Source organism: Nansenia antarctica, assembly GCF_963989245.1.
Source record: "Nansenia antarctica genome assembly, chromosome: 7".
Classification (NCBI taxonomy): Eukaryota; Metazoa; Chordata; class Actinopteri; order Argentiniformes; family Microstomatidae; genus Nansenia; species Nansenia antarctica.
In genome coordinates this window covers 16,206,683-16,229,182 of record NC_137677.1, presented here as the reverse complement: position 1 = coordinate 16,229,182, position 22,500 = coordinate 16,206,683, and the positions used below count along the sequence as shown (strand labels likewise).

At 45.7% G+C, this 22,500-nt stretch overlaps 1 protein-coding gene across 1 annotated transcript; it reads right to left on the bottom strand.

Moving 5' to 3' along the window:
• Positions 1-2,114: 2,114 nt before the first annotated feature.
• On the bottom strand, positions 2,115-5,063 carry igfbp1a (insulin-like growth factor binding protein 1a). Its single transcript, XM_080536349.1, has 4 exons — positions 4,605-5,063; positions 4,226-4,395; positions 3,688-3,816; positions 2,115-3,283 (listed from the first exon to the last, which is right to left on the bottom strand). The coding sequence occupies exons 1-4, from the start codon at positions 4,975-4,977 to the stop codon at positions 3,173-3,175; spliced, it is 783 nt and encodes a 260-aa protein (XP_080392475.1). The 5' UTR covers positions 4,978-5,063; the 3' UTR covers positions 2,115-3,172.
• Positions 5,064-22,500: the final 17,437 nt, after the last annotated feature.

Sequence of the window (22,500 nt, the reverse complement as noted above, 5' to 3'; positions counted from 1 at the left end):
CCTTTCAATGCAACTGTTTTCTTTTTTTTTGGGTTTTTGTTCTCAATGCTTGTATGATCTTATGCCAACATCCCTCCACAAGGTGGACACAGCACCAAATATGCATTCATACACCAGGCAGGGGGTCTGAGGGAGGAGGCGTGGGGCCTCCCAGAGGAGCTTCCTGTCTGATGCTCTCCCACATCCTGTGTAAAGACTTGAAACATGGAGAGCGGCGACAAGGAATGCTAGCCCAGTAGCTCGGTAGCATGGACTTGGCTGTACACTCACTTTAAAAACAGCAACGACTTACAACCAACTCACTGGTGCTATATCCCATTCTATTTGAAGACTTGATTTAGGGGGAGGAGCATAAAAGTATGTTTAAGCTATTGCCCCCCTCCCCTGTTCTTTGTAAGTGTGTCTTTTTATATATATTTTTTTCCTGGCCAGCTATATGTCTGACTAGACATAATGTACAGTTCTTAAAAGTCAAAGTAAAATTATTTATCTAAGAAAGAATTATAAGCTGATCCAAACTACATTTTCTTACGAACGATTCAGTGACTCACCGATTGCACAACAAAGTCTAAATGATTCAGCGTATTTTTTGGGGAATATAATCACTAATGAATGTTTTTTTTTTTTTTTTACCTCAGAAGTATCATTTGTAAGCTCAATATTTCTCTGGTGTGCTGCCCAGGGTAACTGTCAGTCAGTCAGGCACTCAGGTCACTAGTCTGTAGTCCATGCGTCTGTACTCCAATGGGTCTGTAGTCCATGGGTCTGTACTCCAATGGGTCTGTAGTCCGTGGGTTTGTACTCCAATGGGTCTGTAGTCCATGGGTCTGTACTCCAATGGGTCTGTAGTCCATGGGTCTGTAGTCCAATGGGTCTGTAGTCCAATGGAACTCTCATTCAGTTGGTCACTTCTCTCCGTGCACACCCTGCCATCCCACCTCGGTCCGTTGTGCTAAGCCAGGGTCACCTCTATCTATATGTCACTTTTCTGCTGGTCACGTAAGAATCTCTCTGTTCACGGGTAATTGTACTTTATTTTTCATTTAATTTTAAGTTTATCATTTAAAGAGTTTTGATTCTTAAAAAAATAAGCTTTTCATGTTACTAAACTAGAAATCACACAGCTATTGTTTTCTTTGAGAAAGGAAATGATTATGTTCAAATATAATTTGTATTTAATGTCTTTTTTTTAAATAAAAATAAACACTATTTTAATTTACTGTTCATGTGTGTTGGTGTGGTCCATTTAGTGAATGGCAGGAGATCATTTATATGAGTCAGGCTGTTTAACTACAGAGCTACAGTAAACTGCACTTAATGAACAATATACATCAAACCCTTCTGCACCCAAAACACTGGCGAAGAGAGGAATCCATTTTGATTGAAGTGATGAAAAGGTTCAAAGGTGGTGTGTTTCTCAATACCAATCCTTCTCTCTTGTATGGAGTCGTACAGGGCGATAGCTCATTCAGCCTTGGAATGTGGCAAAGAGGATAAAGCGACGGGGCAATTTGTAAAAAATAAAAATAAATCTGGTGGTGCCAGGCAGACTGGCAGTGGGCACGGGAGGTTGAGGGAAATTCCGGCGTCCGACCAAGGCAAACAGAGAACGGGTCAAAAGGCAGAAGAGCGCAGGCCGGGCAGAGCCGTGTCTCTGTTCCCCCCCCAAATACCAATCTAAAGTTATCCCGAACCCCCACTTTAGATCCCCATGATAAGACTGCACACACACACACACACACACACACACACGCACAGACACACACACGCACACGCACACATACACACACACAGGACACACACACACACACACAGGACACACACAAATCAGAACCTCAGGCACTGCTACAGAAAGACAAGACAGAACAGCTTTAAGCTTAAGCTTGTGCAAGGTGTGTGTGCGTGCGTGCATGCGTGTGTGCATGGTTTTGGCCTGGGTTTCACAATATGTTGAGGAAACAAATGTGTTTTATTAGTACAACATTCCTGTCATCCAAATGAAGTTTGTTGTTATGCTATGTCTGTTTATACACAATCTGAGGCATATACCATTCAACCACACAATAAAACACTCAGCGTGTTACGATCCTAAACTGTAGGAGAACATATTTGAGGTTAAAGTTTTTATTAAATATATCACTTTTTTTACATTACATTTCAATTACAAAAGTGTACATACACATGAGTGAGCAGTTAGTCACTTTGGAATAAACTCACAAAAACACCTCTCTCTCTCCAACAGCAGCATGTAGACAGAGCAGACACATCACAAATCAAACACTTTCTGACCACACTTGGGTTCATGGTCAAATGAAAACAATGTGCTCTTTGTGGTCATGCTTCCATGGTCAGAAAGAGCAGTGATATCAGTAAAGTAAAAGTCCTTAACAAGGTATATCAAAATAAAAGTCAGTGGAGACACAAACATCGGAGGTAGGTAAAGGCAAGATACCCGTTAGAGGGCCAATGCAGGAGCACTACCCATCATGCAATTCTGCAAACCCACAGGACCATGGGATATTGATTCAGAGAAGGTAAGAATTCCTTAACTGAGCGTTTTGCATTCTGAGTTGTTATCATGTATCACATCAAAACAAATAATAACATGAAAATGACAACATGAAAGTAACATCCTTCTCAAAGACGTTTGGTCACTCAGTGCTTTTGTTCTTGTTTGGTTCATTCAGAAGTAAACCACCAGACAAACTCCTTAACAACAGAGGGAACTCAGCCATGGAGTTCCTCAAGGTACAGATACATATATACACTTTATACACTGATACAAATAATAGTAAAAATAATAATAATATTAATAATAATAATAATATAACAACAATATAACAACAATAAGGCAAAATGATATAAATATTCTTAAAATAATTACAAATAGCAAAATGAATATTCACTCAAAATAAATAAGGCTGTAGAGTTAAGTAAATGCATTAACAATAAAATCTCCTTTTCAGAAAAAAAATAGATTTTGTCTTTGGTGGGGACGGGGTTGGGGGTGGAGGGGCTTCGGCCCCACAATAACAGAATGTACCTGAATCAAACACCACCATGGACAATTAATAAATAACAGGTATCAAAAGAAAATCAGTGGCTTGCTATGTGTGTGTGTGTGTGTGTGTGTGTGTGTGTGTGTGTGTGATCTGCTTCAGTGGTTGCTCTCTTAAGGACATTCGGCATCTCCGGGCAGATCGTTGGATCCCAGAATCTTCTTTCCATTCCAGGAGGACACACACCAACACCTGCCCCTCTGTCCATCCAGAGACGACTCACACTGGAGGGAGGAAGAGAGAGAGAGAGTTTAGAATCCTGCACCAACACGCAACAACCAGATCTGTGTTTGACGTACAGACCCCTCCATAGGGCAAACAGCCACACGTGTATAGTCACGCTACACCAAGGGGATGACCTCATAGTCAAACAGGCTGAATATGCTTCCAGGTGTAAACAGTGCTGTAAGCTGAACAAACCTCTGCCTGAACACACACACACACACACACACACACACACACACTACTCTGAATCTGTGGTTGGCACAATCTTGGCTACACACATATACAACTAGGTGAGATTCTTTCACACTGACGGGAGGCAAGTCATGATCGGTCACAAATGCCAAGTGTACACACGCACACACACACGCACACACAAAAGCTGATATTTGCACAAGGTGCCTACCTGCTTGGCTTTGTACAGGCCATGTTTGTCACAGTTGGGGAGGTAGAATCTGGTGAGCTTGTCTCCCAGTTTCTGCTGGGACTTGGCAATCTTCTCCAGAGCTCTCTGCAGTTCAACATGACAGGGCCCCTGAGAGAGAGAGGGTGGGGGGTTAACTGGATGACCTGGGCATTGCTTAATTCCATGCTGACACAGCAGTGAGTGTTATTACCGCTTTGTCACCAATCATCTAAGGCTGCATCAACCCACACATTCAAGGCCTGTTGCGGCAGAACACTGGCCCTTGTTCTCTAGAAAAGAGCTAAGTTCTGTGGCATTTTATTATCATTAGTTTAATGATAGAGCATAGCCAGGTAGTGCGCACACACACACGAATGCACGCGCACACGCACGCACACACGCACACACAGTATTCCAAAGGCTTTCGAGCTCCCCCTTGTGGTGTGCAACTGCCCAAACGTCCTCTGGCTCCTCAAAAGTTTTAAGAACGTAAAATCGTCGCTGCGACAAGGTTCGTAAATGTGTCATGAGCGCTTACCTGTTCCACCAGTTTCTTCCTGATAGCGTTGACTTTGGCTTTCATGCTCTCCTGCGCGTCTGCGGCAGCCCGTGGGTCGAAGGGCTTGCTGTGCCCAGGGAGGTAGAGGCTGGAGCCGGGGTCTGACACAGTGGCTGCGTTCTCGGTCTCAGCGTCAGGCTCTCCCTGGTCTAGAAAAAAGAGAGAATGAGTGTTGAACAGGACTGGCAGAAAAATGTGACAATTAATCATAATGAATCATACTAATCATTATTAGGCCTATTATTCTAAACACTCTTTTTAAAAATCATTATAGTTATTTACATATGTGCAGTTATGTCATTTATAGCCTATTTATAGCCAGATTTATACGATATATAATGGATTCCCAGTTGCATACCTTGGTTTTGGGGCTCGGAGAACCGCTCGGGCTGGCTGCTCTCCGTGCACACGGCTTGCCCGCGAGTGAGAGAGTGCAGCGGCCGGGGGTCGCCGGGTCTCGGGGTGCACCTTAAACCGGACCCGCAAGGCGCCGTGTAGATTCCGCACAGCTCTCCCGTCTTCAGGGCGCAGGCGAGGCAGCATCCGCAACCAGGTTCCCGCAGAACCTCCTCACAGCCTGATGCCACCGCCGGACACACGCTCAGCTTCTCCGGAGTGCACGGTGCGCATCGGATCGGCTCTGGCCCCACGACCGGGGACCCCAGTGCCACTGCGAGCAGGAGGGAGCATACCGCTGCCACCACGACGTGTCTTAGAAATAATCCACTCATGGCAAACGAAGGGTTTTAGGACTAAATGTAGAGTATGGCAGAGAATTATCAAAGATAAACAAGATTAACCACGGTTCTTGCTCGTTAGTTTCTTTCCTTTGATTTTGGAAAAATGTCTAACTACTCGTTGCGCGCAGCCGTATTTATACCCGGGTCGTTGTAAATGTTTGACGCATCGGCGTTATGAATGATTTCTGAAAAGAAGGTGTAATGATCCGATGGTCTCTGATTGGCCCGCGTATGTCCGGACGACCAGGGAGCTCATTTGAATACAACACTAAAACACAAATATTTAGTTTGGAACAAGCGGTGCCTGCACGTCGTGCACTTTATCACTTCATCAACCAGTGTGACGACACCACCATTTGTTGTTGCAAGTGGGAAAATAATCCTCAATCCTGAACTCTGAATCATACAAAAACTGGGTTATCAACTGAAGTTTGTTTGAAATGTGTTTATCTTAGATAGGCTACTTGTGATTCAGTGTAAAATAATTATGTTTTATTTGATTGTCGAGGACGTTTAATTCCACAAACAAGCAAGTATCTATCTCCCCACAGTGTGGACAATGACCACTATTCATACTTTGTTTTCACGTCCCTCCAAACTTCTTACACAACTTCTATAAACGAATTAATGATGGCAAATTACCCAGGCCCGCGCTCCCCTCGACCGTACTGTAAATGTCCAACTCTAATTTGACATTAGAAGGCATCCGTGCACGGCGCAGATAATAAATCCAACCCCAAAATAGCTGCGCAAAAAGGGTCCCAGTGCGCGCCAGTGAGTCATGTCACTGCGTGGCGGAGGTATGTGACCTCTCTCAGATACGGAAGCCCATTTTGGTTTCAGTGCCGGAGGAGTCCCATTGTAATTACCCACTTCCTGGTGTAATAATAGACGCTCTTGCGAGCCGGGGCTACTGACATGACGAGAGACACGTCCCTCGCGCAGTGCGTCTTTTGTTGGCCCCCGTGTGTGATCATTTTGAACGGGGACAGGGCGGCCACGAGGGCAACGGTGTGTGTGAAGGTTTTGCTGGTCTAGCGCCTGGGTTGAGTGCTGCTGCAGCCAGTGTCATAGTTAGTGAATGTGTCTCATGGCTTGGGCCACATGCCATAGAAAGTGAACATTGTATGGATATGGGGGCACCAACCATAATATTTAACGAATGGTTGATTTCCCCATGATATAGGTCTATCCCTTGTTCCGTTTATAGTGTGTCTGTGTAATCATGCACAATTCAGTGATATTCATTAAGCCCATGCAATGGTTTTATAGAATTGCATCATCTGTCAACTGCAGTTAGGAGCCACTTCTCACATGACTCACTGATTTCTCACAACCTCAGGCTAAATACAGATATTAGTGTAATGAGACATGACTTCTGGAACCAGTCAAAGCTTGAGAAAGTCCATCGCCCTCTATAATACTGACAGCTGGGTTTCAAACCCAATGCTGATTTCACAGCATTCCTGCATGGACACATGCAGCTACACAGCAGACTAGTCACACACATGAAGAGGAGGAGGATGCATTTCCTTTTTGTTAAAAAACAAATGGCACTGAAACTATATGGAAAGCCAATTGCGTCCATTCCATGTAGGCTATGATGTCCCGTGATGCCATCGACGTAGATGGGATGCAGGCTGACTCTCCCCTTGATGCTTTTGACCTCAGCTGGGCCCAGCAGCCAGAAGTCCTCAGTGTTATGGTATGTTATGGTATGTGCTGGGAACTCTGGGAAGGTTAGGAACTCAGGGTGGTGTGCTAAGCCTTGTGGGAGTATGGTAGGGCAGGTGTTCTCAACTCTCCCACAAGCCCTGCCCCCAACATACCCCATTAACGCCCTAACATGCCTATGTTAGCAGCACACATGGACACCTAATGAGATTACCCCCCCCCCCCCCCCCACTCAAATGTTACCGCATCAACCACTATAGGATTGTCCTGGGAACACAGGACTATCCAGAGCAGGTGATGGTGTTTGAGGAAGACATGGTTATATAAGTTCCAGAAGGATTAGCGTATGTGAACCACACTGATGTCCCACCAAGGCTCAAGAACTGACAGGTTATGTAAAGTTGAGCTCTGCTAGATCAGAGAGAGAAGAAAGGAAAGAATAAACAAACAAAGTTATCCAAGGTCAGGGACAGACCCAGTTTCAAAATGTGTACTTACAGCCTGAGACCACCCCCCCCCCCCCACTCCCGGAGATAAGGGCTTTCTCCCTATGATGAACACATGCACACACACCCACACACACCTGGGATAAGGGCTTTCTCCCTATGATGAACACACACACACACACACACACCCCCCCACACACACACACACACACACACACCTGGCCATTAATGGGAACAACGTTGCCTTGTTTAGCACAGAAGGGCAGAGTTATCTGAGGACAACAAGCCAAAGACAAACCAACAAATATGTAGAGGTTCTCCAACACACACACACACACACACACACACACACACACACACACATACACACACACACACACACACACACACACACACACACACACACACACACACATACACACACACACACAAACGCACAAATGCACACATACTCACAGGGGCACTCTTTGAGGCCCACATACATAAACTTTGTCTCCCATACAATACCATACTGCAGAAGAGGTTGATTAAGGTCAACTTTACAGTAATGCAAATTAAAAAATGAAGTAATAAAGAAGTAATAAGATGACTATGTTAGGTTAGGTCTAAAGGTTATATTATCTCTGAGGTCATTGAGGTTGGGATGAACAGGGCATGGGGGGTGAGTGATTTGCCTGCTGTGCTGGTTTGGTTGGGGGCCAGGACCAGTAGCATCAATGCACAGCTAACTCAAGAACCATGGTCATCTCAACCACATTTGGTCTTTTGCAGTTCACCATCACATCAAATCCATCACCGTTTTGGGGATGTATTGAGTCAGTTGTAGGATGGATGAAAATCACTGTCTATTAGTCTTGTTTCAGCGTGAGTGGGATGGGAGGGGATGGGTCAGCCTGATCTGTATCCTCAACTTGGGAAGAGAGTCTCCTGCCAGCAGGAATGTGATGTGAGTTGATTCAAATACACTAATCTCTGCACTCCTCCTTCCCTCCTTAATCCGGGTCCTATTAAATAGGCAGCACAGGTCACAGATTGAGCTCTGGGAGCGAATCATCAAAACAGACCTGGGGTCACATGAGACAAATCTAAACTGCGCGCCAGAGTGTCTGAAGGAGAGACAGTGTACTCTGTGAGCCCCAATTTTCTTCTTCCGCTAAAGAGCACTCCCATGACCGTTAAATTGCTAATTTCGTTACAACGTTTCAGAGTGGATGAATGAATGAGTGGGTGGGGATACTTGAATATGAAATGAATCTATCCATTATCCTCGCCACTCTATAATATCACAATCTAGCCCTAGGCCCCAGTCATTTACATTATCAACTGCCACTTTGGTTTTGTCTTACTTCAATTGTCTTCATGCATTTCATTCCATAATTTAATTTAAATGCGGTCACAACTTTGTGGTTATTAGAATTGTAGGCCTATGGTGTCGGTGGCAATATAGGTCAATATTTAACGTAATAAGACATAAAGTCAGGATAATTTTCGAGCGCATGAACGTGTTGAGACCGCAATGTCGTGCTCAGTTTCAATGATAGTGGGGGCTAACGTGTATGTGAGGGCAAGCACGTAGGAAAGGCCCCTTTCCTACGTGTTGCCCCCATATACACGTTAGCCCCCACTATCATTGAAACTGTGCACATTGCGGTCTCTCAACACGTGCCAAAATGCGAGGTATTCACCTTGCTCCTTCTCGCATCACCTTGCTCTCTCTCACTATATCGATCCCTTTCTGTCACTTTCTTTTCCTATTGACATATTTGGATGACTTACAATTGACGTACTGACAATGCGATCAAATTGTAATTTACCTGAGACCAAATAATTTCATGCTTTTTACTCACACTAACAACTACGTTATTCTGAAGTCAAAAGTCACCAGAATTGCTTATGTAACAGGTGATATGCAACATTTTCTCTCGGTCACAACATTTTAGGCAGCACCCCCTTGTGAAATATAGTCATGTGGAAAAAGTCTCTTTCTGATGGTAGATGCATGTACTTTGACATCAACTGTGGCAAGAGCCTGTAGGTGATGACATTTTAGGATTGTTGGAGACTTCTTTAAGCATCCCTTGGTCTGCTCTTGGCCTGAACTGGTTAGGACACCCTGTTAAATATTTAGTTATTTCTTAAGAAATATGGACATATCAATATTTGATCTTCTTTCAAACAATATCTATAGATAAAGGTGAAGCTATTGAAAAACAATGACAATTTAACTTTGTTATCATTTATTTCACAAAAAATTAACAAAGATGCTAAAATGTTAGGACACCCTATGTTAGTAATAGTTGGTATTGCCCCTTCGGCTGAAATAACCTCAAATAGACGTTTCCTATAACTGTCTACCAGTCTCTGATATCAACTGGGAGAAAGTTTTTCCCACTCCTCCATGCAGAATTACTTCAGCAGTGTGATATTTGAGGGGTGTCTTGCATGCATAGCCCGGTTCAAATCCCCTCACAGCATCTCAATAGGATTAAGATCCAGGCTTTGACTTGGCCATTCCAGAACTCTCCATTTCTTTCTTTTGAGCCATTCCTTGTTGGATTTACTGGAATGTTTTGTCATGTTGCATGGTCCACATCTGTTTCAGCTTAACGTTTTGGACAGATGGTCTCACATTTTCCTCAAGCACCCTCTGATACAATAAATAATTCATAGTGGATTCGATGATGGTGAGCTGGCCAGGCCCTGCTGCAGCAAAGCAGCCCCAAACCAGGACATTACCACCACCATGCTTCAGAGATGGGATGAGGTTCTTGTGCTCAAATGCTGTCTTTGGTTGGCGCAAAACATTTCGGTTACTGTGCCCAAATAGTTCAACTTTGGATTCATCTGTCCAAAGTACATTGTTCCTGAAGTCCTGGTGTTTGTCAAGGTGTTCTCTGGCAAACATTAGTCTTTACAGCAATGGCTTCCTCCTTGCATACCTTCCAGGGGCGGCGCTAGGGGGTGGCTACTTGGGCTCAAGCCCCGGATGTTTTCTGAAAAGCCCCGAATGTTTTACTTAAAAATAAAAAATAAATAATAATTAAAAAAAAATCTCGTGAGTAACGTGCAGTACCGGAGTCCAACAGAGAGGCAGCAGCTGCGCGACATTAGCCTGCGTACTGCGTAGCCTGCCCTGCCCTGAAGAAGACGTGATCTCAATCAGTGCCTGACTTTGTAAGCATGGATATCCCGAAGTTTTTTTCAACAAAACAAGCGCCAAGAACTGTTGCAGCAGCAGTATCAGCAGCTGACAACAATGACATCACCAGCAGTGATGACATGGATGATGTTTCAGGTTTGTGAATCTTATTAGAAAGGTGACTGACTCACTGACACTACTTTTCCGGTTTGCTAATGCTAGCTGGCTATCATAACATAACGTTATGTTTATAATTGATTGATTGATTGATTGATTGAAAACCTTTATTGTCCCCAATGGGGAAATTTTGTTGTCAAACAGCTCAGTTAGGGCAGAAAAACATTCAGTACAGAAAACAGAAAAACATTCAATAAAAAACATAAAACAGTGCAGGCTCAATAAGTAAAAAGTTCCAAAAGTTCCATCTCCAGGTCTCCCCCACCCTGCAGGGCCTGGTTGTAGAGTCGGAGTGCAGCTGGAATAAAGGACTGTCCAAATCTTTTTGTACTTTGACGGGGGAGAACAAATCTGTGGCTGAACTTGCTCCTCATCCCTGCCAGCTCGCAGTACATCGGGTGGGAGGGATTGGCCAGCATGGCCGCCAGTTTTTTCCCCATCCTCTGTTCTGCCACCACCTCTAGGCTGTCCAGCCCGGTCCCCACCACAGAGCTGGCCTTCTTCACCAGTTTGTTTAGCTTATGAATGAAAATGAATGAGCAATGAATGAAAATGAAATGATAATGAAAATGAAACATAGCAAGGTACTGTTACGGTACATGGTAAGAAATCAAACAAAGGATAATACTTATACAAATAAAGCGAATAACAGGCTGATAGTCTTTGATATCTGCACTCTGGTTGACTGAGTAACAAGTGAAAAAGAATGATGTAACGTTAATGTTACAGCTAGTAAACATGAAGTAACCACATTAAGTATGCCCTTATGGTAGTATGTATGTATACAGAACATGACTCAAATCTATCCTAAGATGTAACGCTAACTAACTAAGTTTGTTTAATGTCCCAGGGGGGATTTGATTTCACAGTACTATACACAGGCCAACAATACATGTAATATATCGTCATATAACACAGGACAAGACAATCAATACAATATAAGTGGTGAGCCCAGAGTCTGCCCTGATATACATACTGTAACATAACTAGCCTCAGCCCATCAATTCTGTAATTCTATACAAATATAAATGATGGTGACTGACGTGTGTGTGTGTGTGTGTGTGTGTGTGTGTGTGTGTGTGTGTGTGTGTTTACTGTCTATTTTGTAATACAGCCTTTTGTCCGCTTTAAGGTGGTGGTAAGTTGAAGGTTGAAGGCAAAAAAATTATGCACGCTCCGCACGCACATTATATTCTCCCTCTGGGCTAAGCCCCGGATCTCCTACAATCCTAAATCCGCCTCTGATACCTTCCATAACAAACTAACTTGTGAAGTCTCTTTCTGATGGTAGATGCATGTACTTTGACATCAACTGTGGCAAGAGCCTGTAGGTGATGACATTTTAGGATTGTTGGAGACTTCTTTAAGCATCCTGTGGTCTGCTCTTGGCCTGAACTGGTTAGGACGGCCTGACCTAGCCATGTTGGCAGTTAAATGTTCTCCATTTGTAAATTATTTTCAAAATAGTTTGGAGATCTTTTTAAATCCCCTCACACACACTCATACACATCTACAACCTTCTTCCTGAGGGCCTCAGATAACTCTAGATGTCACCATGGTGATAATACTCACTTCAACAATCAACAACAAACCAAACTAAATGTCTGAGGTTTAAATAAAACAGGCTCCTCCAAAATCCTCTCTAACAATGTTCTAATCAAAACACATCAACCTTTCTATGAAATAGGCATCCATACATTCCTGTGATCTGTAGGCCTACAGTAGTGTTGTGTCTATTTTAGCCTATTGGTAATTATTGAACATGGAATGGATTATTGTCTCATTCCCTTGCCAACATTCTGAACCACATAGTGAACTGCACCAACTCAGCCACCGTGGACGAACGGGTCCGGGTCTACCCCAACACGAAGCCATGGATGACTGGGAAGGTCCAAAAACTGCTCAAGGAGAGGGACAACGCCTTCTCAGGGAAGGACACACTGCTGTACAGCACCACCAGGGCTAACCTAAAGCGCGGCATCCGGGAGGCCAAGGCAGACCACAGAGAGAAGATTGAGGAATGCTTCCTGAGCAACGACTCCAGGCGGGTGTGGCAGGGGGTTCAGCACATGACAAACTTCAGAGCCAACAGGCTCACAGCCGCGGAGGACGACCCCCTGCTGGCGGAAAAGCTGAACTCCTTCTACGCCCGGTTCGACGAGGGGCGAACGGAGGTAACCACAACATAAACACCACTCTCTCCAGCTCTCAGCAGCCTCACCCTCACAGAGCATGAAGTGAGACGCGTGCTGTAGGCGGTGGACCCCAGGAAAGCCTCAGGGCCGGATGGCGTCCTGGGACGGGTGCTGAGGGACTGCGCCGACCAGCTGGCCGGGGTTTTCACCAACATCTTCAACCAGTCCCTGTCCCAGGCCACCATCCCACCCTGCCTGAAAACCTCAACTATCATCCCAGTCCCGAAGAAAAGCACGGTGAGCTGCCTAAACGACTACCGCCCGGTGGCACTCACACCAATCATCATGAAGTGCTTCGAGAAACTAGTCCGGGCCCACATAGTCACACGCCTCCCGCCCAACCTGGATCCATACCAGTTCGCCTACAGAGCCCACAGGTCCACAGAGGACGCCATCGCGACGACTCTCCACTCCACTCTATCCCACCTGGAGAGGGGAAACAGCTACGCGAGACTGCTCTTTGTGGACTTCAGCTCTGCCTTCAACACCATCCTTCCAGACAGGCTAGTGACCAAACTACTAGACCTGGGACTATCACACTCTATATGTGCATGGATCAAGGACTTCCTGTCTGACCGCCCCCAGAGGGTGCGGGTGGGCTCCCACACCTCCACAGCCCTCAGACTCAGCACTGGGTCCCCCCAGGGCTGCGTGCTAAGCCCCATCCTCTACAACCTCTACACCTACGACTTCACCCCCGTCCACCCCAGCAACTCCATCGTAAAGTTTGCAGACGACACCACCGTGGTGGGCTGCATCTCGGGGGGGGACGAGGCGGCGTACAGGGATGAGGTGGAGCAGCTGGGCAAGCTGTGCAAGGTTAACAACCTGCTGCTGAACCAGTCAAAGACCCAGGAAATCATCGTGGACTTCAGGAGGAAAAAATCTGAGGTCCAGCCCCTGCTCGTCGATGGAGGGAGCGTGGAGAGAGTCTCAACCCTCCGATTCCTGGGGGTGCACATACAGGATGACCTGTCCTGGAAGACCAACACAGCAGCCATCATCAAGAAGGCACAACAGCGGCTCTACTTCCTGAGAGTCCTCAGGAAAGACCACATCGGACAGGAGATGCTGGTGACCTTCTACCGCTGCGCAGTGGAGAGCATCCTCACCTACTGCATCTGCATCTGGTTCTCCAGCTGCACAGCCGCAGAGAGGAATGCGCTACAGAGAGTCGTGAGATCGGCCCAGAAGATCACCGGCGCCCCCCTCCCTTCTCTGGAAGAGCTGTACAACACACGCTGCCTCAGGAAGGCCTCCAAGATCTCCAGAGACCCATCCCACCCTGGGTACGAACACTTTGCTCGGCTGCCCTCGAACAGGCGGTTCAGGACCATGTTCGCAAGAACAAACAGACTGAAGCTCAGCTTCTACCCCAGGGCCATTCAGGCCCTGAACACAGCAAAGACCTAGGTTCTAGGCCCTGGACAATCTAGACAATTTGATGGCAGCTACTAGATTGAAATCAAGTGCAACACTGAAACACAACTGTGAACATTTCAAACCTGCAAACTGCGACACTTTAAATGAATGTGCAATAACACTATGTGCAATATGACAACCCTCGGGTACATAAGGTTCAGAGATAGGAAATGTTAGAATAGGTATAGCATAGCATAGAGTACAGCACAGTGTTTTATTTGTATAGTATAGTGGATAGTGGATAGTGTACATAGCCTTTATTTATGTAAACCAGCTCTTTTCCCTTCTTGTTTTTAGTTTTTTTTCCTAGCACCAGGGGAGCCCCCCCCTCCGAAATTTCGTTGTTTGGTACCTGTACTATATCAATGACAATAAAGACCATTCATTCATTCATTCATTCATTCTGAACACTCACAGTTACTGCTTCACCTTTATTGGTGCAAATGTTGTATTGGTCGTGGCAGATGTGACACCAGTGCACAGTGACACCAGTGCACAGTGACACCAGTGCACAGTGACACCAGTGCACAGGGCTGTTTTGATGAAGCAAATCATGGCCCATGTATGAGAAGGTTATTTATTGGATTGTGTCTGAGTATTGGCATGAATGTACGTGTGTGTGTATGTGTGTGTGTGTGTGTGTGTGTGTGTGTGTGTCATCAACATCAACAACAACAACACTGGACTGGTATGAAACTCCAGGGAAAACTGGCATGTCTTCCCACAGCTGATCACTCTGTTTCTCATTCTTTTCTAAAAAACACTGCACTCGATGAGGACATTGTCATATTCACAACCAAGGCCAGATTACAAGTCCTTCCTACCAGACTCAACCTCTCTATTTGGTTTCCTTCCACTCAGGTTCCTCATTGCTTGCACCACACCACAGAACAGGTTACAGAAACACTATCACACATCTTGAATGGCTGTTATGTTTACAAAGGAATGTATATAGCACGTCATGACAGAATTTTGAGCCTTATAGTAAAGGACATATCACTCCACTTCCCAGTTACAGTGAAAATGTATACACATGCTTGTGTCAATGCATCTATGTTCAATTTCTGTAATGACCAATGTCACTTTTCACAGTTGTCTGCTAACACACCAGATGTTGTTATTGTTAATGAAGAGTCCAGAGAGGTGTCTGTATTAGAGGTAGCATGCACCTTTGATATAAGCCTAGAGGAAGCCTTCATGACTAAGGTCATGAAATACCAGCAGCTTGTAGATACCATCTCAGAGCTAGGCTATAGGTGTACGCTATTAGTCTTCATATTTGGCAGTCTTGGACATGTGCACAGATTGGTTGTCAGAGGACTACGTCTACTGGGAATGTCCAAGGGAGAAGCAAAAAGGCTCAGCAAGTATTGCTCTGTCTCTGCGATTATTGGCAGCCGCCATATATGGCGGAGACGGTGTTACTTGTACCCGTGAGTCTTGTCCTGTTGTATGTGAAAGACATTGTCCATGTCTGTTTGTGAATGCATCCCATCTGTGCCTTCAGTATTTGTGTCCCTGTATACTTGTTTCTATGCGGACATAAATAAATGATTAAAATGTGTGTGTGTGTGTGTGTGTGTGCATGGTGTGCATGCGCGTGTGTGTGTGTTTGTGTGTGTGTGTGTTTGTGCATGCGTGTGTGCGCGCGTATGTGTGTGTATGTGTGTGTATGTGTGTGTGTGTGATTGTATACTTGTGTGTGGGAAACCCAGGAAATCCAGGCTCCCATGCACCACCGTCCATTGTGTTGAGTTTCCTCCTCTCTCTGTGTGTGTAGCTGCTGTGCTTCCCTCTCTCTCTCTCTCTCTGTGTGTGTAGCTGCTGTGCTTCTCTCTCTCTGTGTGTGTAGCTGCTGTGCTTCTCTCTCTCTCTGTGTGTAGCTGCTGTGCTTCTCTCTCTCTCTGTGTGTAGCTGCTGTGCTTCTCTCTCTCTCTGTGTGTAGCTGCTGTGCTTCTCTCTCTGTGTGTGTAGCTGCTGTGCTTCTCTCTCTGTGTGTGTAGCTGCTGTGCTTCCCTCTGTGTGTGTAGCTGCTGTGCTTCTCTCTCTCTGTGTGTAGCTGCTGTGCTTCTCTCTCTCTGTGTGTAGCTGCTGTGCTTCTCTCTCTGTGTGTGTAGCTGCTGTGCTTCTCTCTCTCTGTGTGTGTAGCTGCTGTGCTTCTCTCTCTGTGTGTGTAGCTGCTGTGCTTCTCTCTCTGTGTGTGTAGCTGCTGTGCTTCTCTCTCTGTGTGTGTGTAGCTGCTGTGCTTCTCCCTCTCTGTGTGTGTAGCTGCTGTGCTTCTCTCTCTGTGTGTGTAGCTGCTGTGCTTCCCTCTCTCTCTGTGTGTGTGTAGCTGCTGTGCTTCTCTCTCTCTGTGTGTGTAGCTGCTGTGCTTCTCTCTCTCTGTGTGTGTAGCTGCTGTGCTTCTCTCTCTGTGTGTGTAGCTGCTGTGCTTCCCTCTCTCTCTGTGTGTGTAGCTGCTGTGCTTCTCTCTCTCTGTGTGTGTAGCTGCTGTGCTTCTCTCTCTCTGTGTGTGTAGCTGCTGTGCTTCTCTCTCTGTGTGTGTGTAGCTGCTGTGCTTCTCTCTCTGTGTGTGTGTGTGTGTGTAGCTGCTGTGCTTCTCCCTCTCTGTGTGTGTAGCTGCTGTGCTTCTCTCTCTGTGTGTGTAGCTGCTGTGCTTCCCTCTCTGTGTGTGTAGCTGCTGTGCTTCTCTCTCTCTCTCTGTGTGTGTAGCTGCTGTGCTTCCCTCTCTCTCTCTGTGTGTGTAGCTGCTGTGCTTCTCTCTCTGTGTGTGTGTGTAGCTGCTGTGCTTCCCTCTCTCTGTGTGTGTAGCTGCTGTGCTTCTCTCTCTGTGTGTGTGTGTAGCTGCTGTGCTTCCCTCTCTCTGTGTGTGTAGCTGCTGTGCTTCCCCCTCTCTCTGTGTGTGTGTAGCTGCTGTGCTTCCCTCTCTCTCTCTGTGTGTGTAGCTGCTGTGCTTCTCTCTCTGTGTGTGTGTGTAGCTGCTGTGCTTCCCTCTCTCTGTGTGTGTAGCTGCTGTGCTTCCCCCTCTCTCTGTGTGTGTGTAGCTGCTGTGCTTCCCTCTCTCTCTCTGTGTGTGTAGCTGCTGTGCTTCTCTCTCTGTGTGTGTAGCTGCTGTGCTTCTCTCTCTGTGTGTGTAGCTGCTGTGCTTCCCTCTCTCTGTGTGTGTAGCTGCTGTGCTTCTCCCTCTCTGTGTGTGTGTAGCTGCTGTGCTTCCCTCTCTCTGTGTGTGTAGCTGCTGTGCTTCTCTCTCTCTGTGTGTGTAGCTGCTGTGCTTCTCTCTCTCTGTGTGTGTGTAGCTGCTGTGCTTCTCTCTCTGTGTGTGTAGCTGCTGTGCTTCTCTCTCTGTGTGTGTAGCTGCTGTGCTTCTCTCTCTGTGTGTGTGTAGCTGCTGTGCTTCTCCCTCTCTGTGTGTGTAGCTGCTGTGCTTCTCTCTCTGTGTGTGTAGCTGCTGTGCTTCTCTCTCTGTGTGTGTAGCTGCTGTGCTTCTCTCTCTCTGTGTGTGTGTAGCTGCTGTGCTTCCCTCTGTGTGTGTAGCTGCTGTGCTTCTCTCTCTGTGTGTGTGTAGCTGCTGTGCTTCTCTCTCTGTGTGTGTGTGTGTGTGTAGCTGCTGTGCTTCTCCCTCTCTGTGTGTGTAGCTGCTGTGCTTCTCTCTCTGTGTGTGTAGCTGCTGTGCTTCTCTCTCTCTGTGTGTAGCTGCTGTGCTTCTCTCTCTCTGTGTGTGTAGCTGCTGTGCTTCTCTCTCTGTGTGTGTGTAGCTGCTGTGCTTCTCTCTCTGTGTGTGTGTAGCTGCTGTGCTTCTCCCTCTCTGTGTGTGTAGCTGCTGTGCTTCTCTCTCTGTGTGTGTAGCTGCTGTGCTTCCCTCTCTGTGTGTGTAGCTGCTGTGCTTCTCTCTCTCTCTCTCTGTGTGTGTAGCTGCTGTGCTTCCCTCTCTCTCTCTGTGTGTGTAGCTGCTGTGCTTCTCTCTCTGTGTGTGTGTGTAGCTGCTGTGCTTCTCTCTCTGTGTGTGTAGCTGCTGTGCTTCTCTCTCTCTGTGTGTGTAGCTGCTGTGCTTCTCTCTCTGTGTGTGTAGCTGCTGTGCTTCTCTCTCTGTGTGTGTAGCTGCTGTGCTTCTCTCTCTGTGTGTGTAGCTGCTGTGCTTCTCTCTCTGTGTGTGTAGCTGCTGTGCTTCTCTCTCTGTGTGTGTAGCTGCTGTGCTTCTCTCTCTGTGTGTGTAGCTGCTGTGCTTCTCTCTCTCTGTGTGTGTGTAGCTGCTGTGCTTCCCTCTCTCGCTGCAGCTCTAATGAGAAGTAGGTGGAAGCCAGAGCCAGAGCCCTGCTCTTGGCAGACTTGATTAGACAGAATCATCCTGTGAATGAATCAAGGGAACTGTGTTGGTAGGATTTGCCAAATTACATGAAAACATGTCCCTACAACACATATGGGTCTAATTCATTCAACTTTACAGATGTCGATTTTGTGCAAGCAAAATAACAAATGCAAACCCTTACAATTACTATGCTGGTAAATGTACATGTTTATTCATCAGTTATCATTGGTTAAATTGTCTTAAAACCATAGGATTGGCATAATAGACCCCTTTTGAAGAGGCTGTTACTTGTAGTCAAAATGATAAACCATTTACTGTAGGTCGGTTTGATGTACCTCTGAATATGTCATAATAACTTATCAACACTTGTCCGTGTTCATGTTAAACAGAGGACAACGTCTCCTTTATGCCTCTAGTTCTAAGATAGGTGCCTCCCACTGGGTCATGTACCTGTTTATCCTCTGACCAGGTGACCTACCAGATGACTGTGTTCTGGACAGGTCTACTGTCAGAGTGACTGGGGTCGTGTTGTGATGTTTTGGTGCTCTCTGTCAGTGTGTCACATTCCATCTGCTTGTTTGTCCACCCATGACCCAACAGGTCTCCCTGTAACAGCAATGGAAGATCTGGGACAAGGCTAGCAGCATGGTCTTACATAACCTAACCCAGAGTTCATTGGTCCCTCTACGCTAGTGGCTCTGGTAAAAAAACATACAGTACATACTGGACACCATGAGGAGGGTGGAAGAGGGGGGGGGGGGCGAGGTGGGTAGAGGGCAGGCATTGGTCAGTGTTGTTGAGCAATCTGGTTCAGGCAAGTGAGTTGTGTATGTTCCTCTGGTAGATTGACCTATTGGCATCAGGTATGTGTTGCAGACGTAACTCTTGTTTGATTCTGAACTCCACTGTGAAGTCCACTTGTATTGTCTTTGTTGTGTCAACACCCAAAGACCTACACACAATCTCTCTCTCTCTTTCTCCAACACGTACACACACACACACACACACACATACACACATGAACACGCCCATGCACGCACGCAAGTAATAAACATGGACATGTACAGTACACACACACACTCTTGGGCAATCCACTCCCTGTTTTTCCTCCCACACTCCAGTGTCCAGATTCCTGTGGCGTTTACAGTAAGGGATGTTACGACACACAGGGTCATTGGGTAAGAGGGGGAAATTGGAGGAGATGGAGCTGGAACAGAGAGGTAGTAAACCTCTCATTCATCCCACTCATATCCTGATTTGCTGTACCACTACTCTGCTTTACTCGGTGAGTCACCCTGAGTCCCTGACGTAGAGCAGACCACTCATCAGGCTAATCAGCGGCAATAAACGTGAACTCTGAATGCTGTCGTAAGAGCACATTTCCGCCTGTTTATCTCTGTATTCCGAGTGTTTATTTTGGCACTGTTAACCTTTGATTGTTTACCATCGCATTCCGAGCAGAGCTGTTTGATCGTATCCGCTCGGCAGGTGGTAAACACACACACACACATACGCAGGCACCGCGTGCACACGCACATGCACGCACACGCACACACACACACACACACCCACACCCACCCACACATCACTGGAGAGTCTACATGTGTATGTGTTCTCGATGGGTGTGCTGCGTGTTATCGGAGTGGATCACAGACCCCATCACGAGGTGTAAATACCTGCTCAGGGGGAACTCATACCCTGGTGTTTGTTATTTACTCTTTGAAAAACAGAGCTTTGATGTAGTCATGTGAGGTCATGTGGCTATGACAACCATGTGTCCTCAGATATTCCCCAACCCAAATGTAAATCCCTGATTAGGTTTATTGGAGTACTGCTGGGCTTTATGATCCATATTGACAGACCTTGCACATGAACACGCACACGCACACGCACACGCACATGCACACACACACACATACACACAAACACACACACATACACAGAGCAAATGCAACCTTCCTAATCTCTGATGGATGTTTGGAGGCTCTTCCTGTGACAGGACTTGAAACATCCCCTCAGCTCTCCACTCACACACAAACACACATAATAAGACCCCCCTTTTGTTTGGTTTGGTTTTCCTTTTCTTTTTTTCTTTTTTTCAAAAGAACTCTTGTGGAGCAGATTCCGCTGGGTGATAAAGCGGCACTGCGGAGTGGAGCTGGAACAAAGATGAGGGAACCCTGCAAAGCACGCTGGGACTTCACAACAGTCACTGGCACCTCATTCAACAGCCTCTCTCTCGCTATGCATGTCCATTCAACCCTGCCATACCTGGGTGGAATAAGGAACATACAGACCGTAGTAGGTATAGAGAGGCTCGTGACATGTTTATGGTCTGTGGTGTCTTAGTGGGTTTTGGAAGTATTCAAAGATTTTTACCTCTTCCCATTCAAGTCTACTTGACGTAAACACACCATCCTAAGACACCTACACTAAGCCTTCTATGAACACCAGCACTGAACTCTGGCTGCCACTGACCCCTGTGTTGTTGTTCCTCAACCTCACATTACTCTGCTGTTCTGCTCTCCATAGGCACAAACTTGACCAACTTTGTTATGACGTACGCACATTTCACTGTCTCTCTCTCTATCTCTCTGTCCCTCTCTCCCTCTCAGGAAAAAAACACAAATGCTCAAGGAGACACAGCAAGTGCCTCCATTGACTTTAATTCATAATACATCAATATCATAGCAGTGCAAACACTTAGTATAAAATATCTCCATAAGAAAATGTACATTCACATAAAACATCTCAATCAACACATTTTTTAACAAAAGAAATTGACACATATTTTAAACATTCAGATATATGTTTTGTCTGTAAACAGAGGAGTTATCTTGACAATATACAGTAATATCTACAAATAACAATTCTAACCCGTATCATATATGAAAATATCTAATTCACAAGAAATATATAATATAGAACCCCTCTCCATCAACATAAGTGGCAAGGGTATAAAAATCCTCTCATCTTATCTGTTAGAAACTGAAGATATCGATCTGGCATCTAATAGACTTCCAGTTTGAAACATTTCCCTAAGAATATACTGTATGATATGCATGATCACCTCAAAGTTAACAAAATATGTTGATCATGATATACTGTAGCATTCCAATAAAGCTTTCCAAAATCCAAATATTTTCCATCATTTGAGTTACAAAACTCAGTAACAAATCAAACAGTAAAAATACAGGCATGTAACAAACAAGGAAAGTCCATTAAACCTGTAGCCACACGGTCATTGTACTACAGTTGAACACTGAAGTCTGATATGTTTATGACAATAGGTTGGCACATTTAGAAATCCACTTCTTGTTGTCTTGGCTACAGCGTGTGGAGAGTAAGAGTCATCCTATGGTGAACTGTCCCCATTAGATCACACCACCACACACAAGCTCATAAAGAAGACAAAGGTCAAAAAGCACCATACATTCAAGAGGACTGCTGCCCTTAGCGCATGCATGAGGACTGGACCAGAGAGGGTCAGTGTGTGGTTGTTGCTTTGTCTGTGCTGATGCTCTGTCACCTCTTGCAGACCAGACCCGAAGCTACGGTGGGCCATAAGGGACATGGGGTGTCTCAGAATTAATCTTTTGGATGTGCTTCATTGAAAATATGGAAGTAGGGCGGTGTTTGTCCGAGAACTGTACTCCCCTCCATCCATCCATCTAACCACAGCCGTCAATAAAGTTTAGAAAGGAACACCAAGAACATCTTTCTGTCGAAATATGACTTACTGAACAGGCAGGCAGAAACTGCAGGTCTTAAAATGCCATGGAATAGGAACCACACCCAACACACACACCAAAAAAACGTTCTTTGTCATGCTTAGCATAGTTGCACAGAAATACAGAATTGTTTTAATCGCTATGCATGCTCTTACAATTAACAGCACTATCAGATTAGGACTGGCTGACCCAGCCCACTACTGCATGCAGGGATTGTTATGCCGAGAACACAAGCAGCTTTATTGCTACACTTTAACTGGAATCAAGGAAGAATCTGGAAGTCAAGCATCAATCAGAAACACACACAGCAAACATGACTCGAATGCAGCAGTGTCGTCATGCACCAAATGTTACAATACTGAGCTGGCACTGGTGGCCATGTTGAATGTATCACCAAGTTTACCGTATAGAAGATTTGAATACT

Coding starts and splice junctions, on each gene's coding strand:
- igfbp1a (XM_080536349.1), bottom strand. CDS start 4,977: ATGAGTGGATTATTTCTAAGACACGTCGTGGTGGCAGCGGTATGCTCC. Junction 4,396..4,604: donor CTCCGAGCCCCAAAACCAAG/GTATGCAACTGG, acceptor TCTTTTTTCTAG/ACCAGGGAGAGCCTGACGCT. Junction 3,817..4,225: donor GGAAGAAACTGGTGGAACAG/GTAAGCGCTCAT, acceptor TCTCTCTCTCAG/GGGCCCTGTCATGTTGAACT.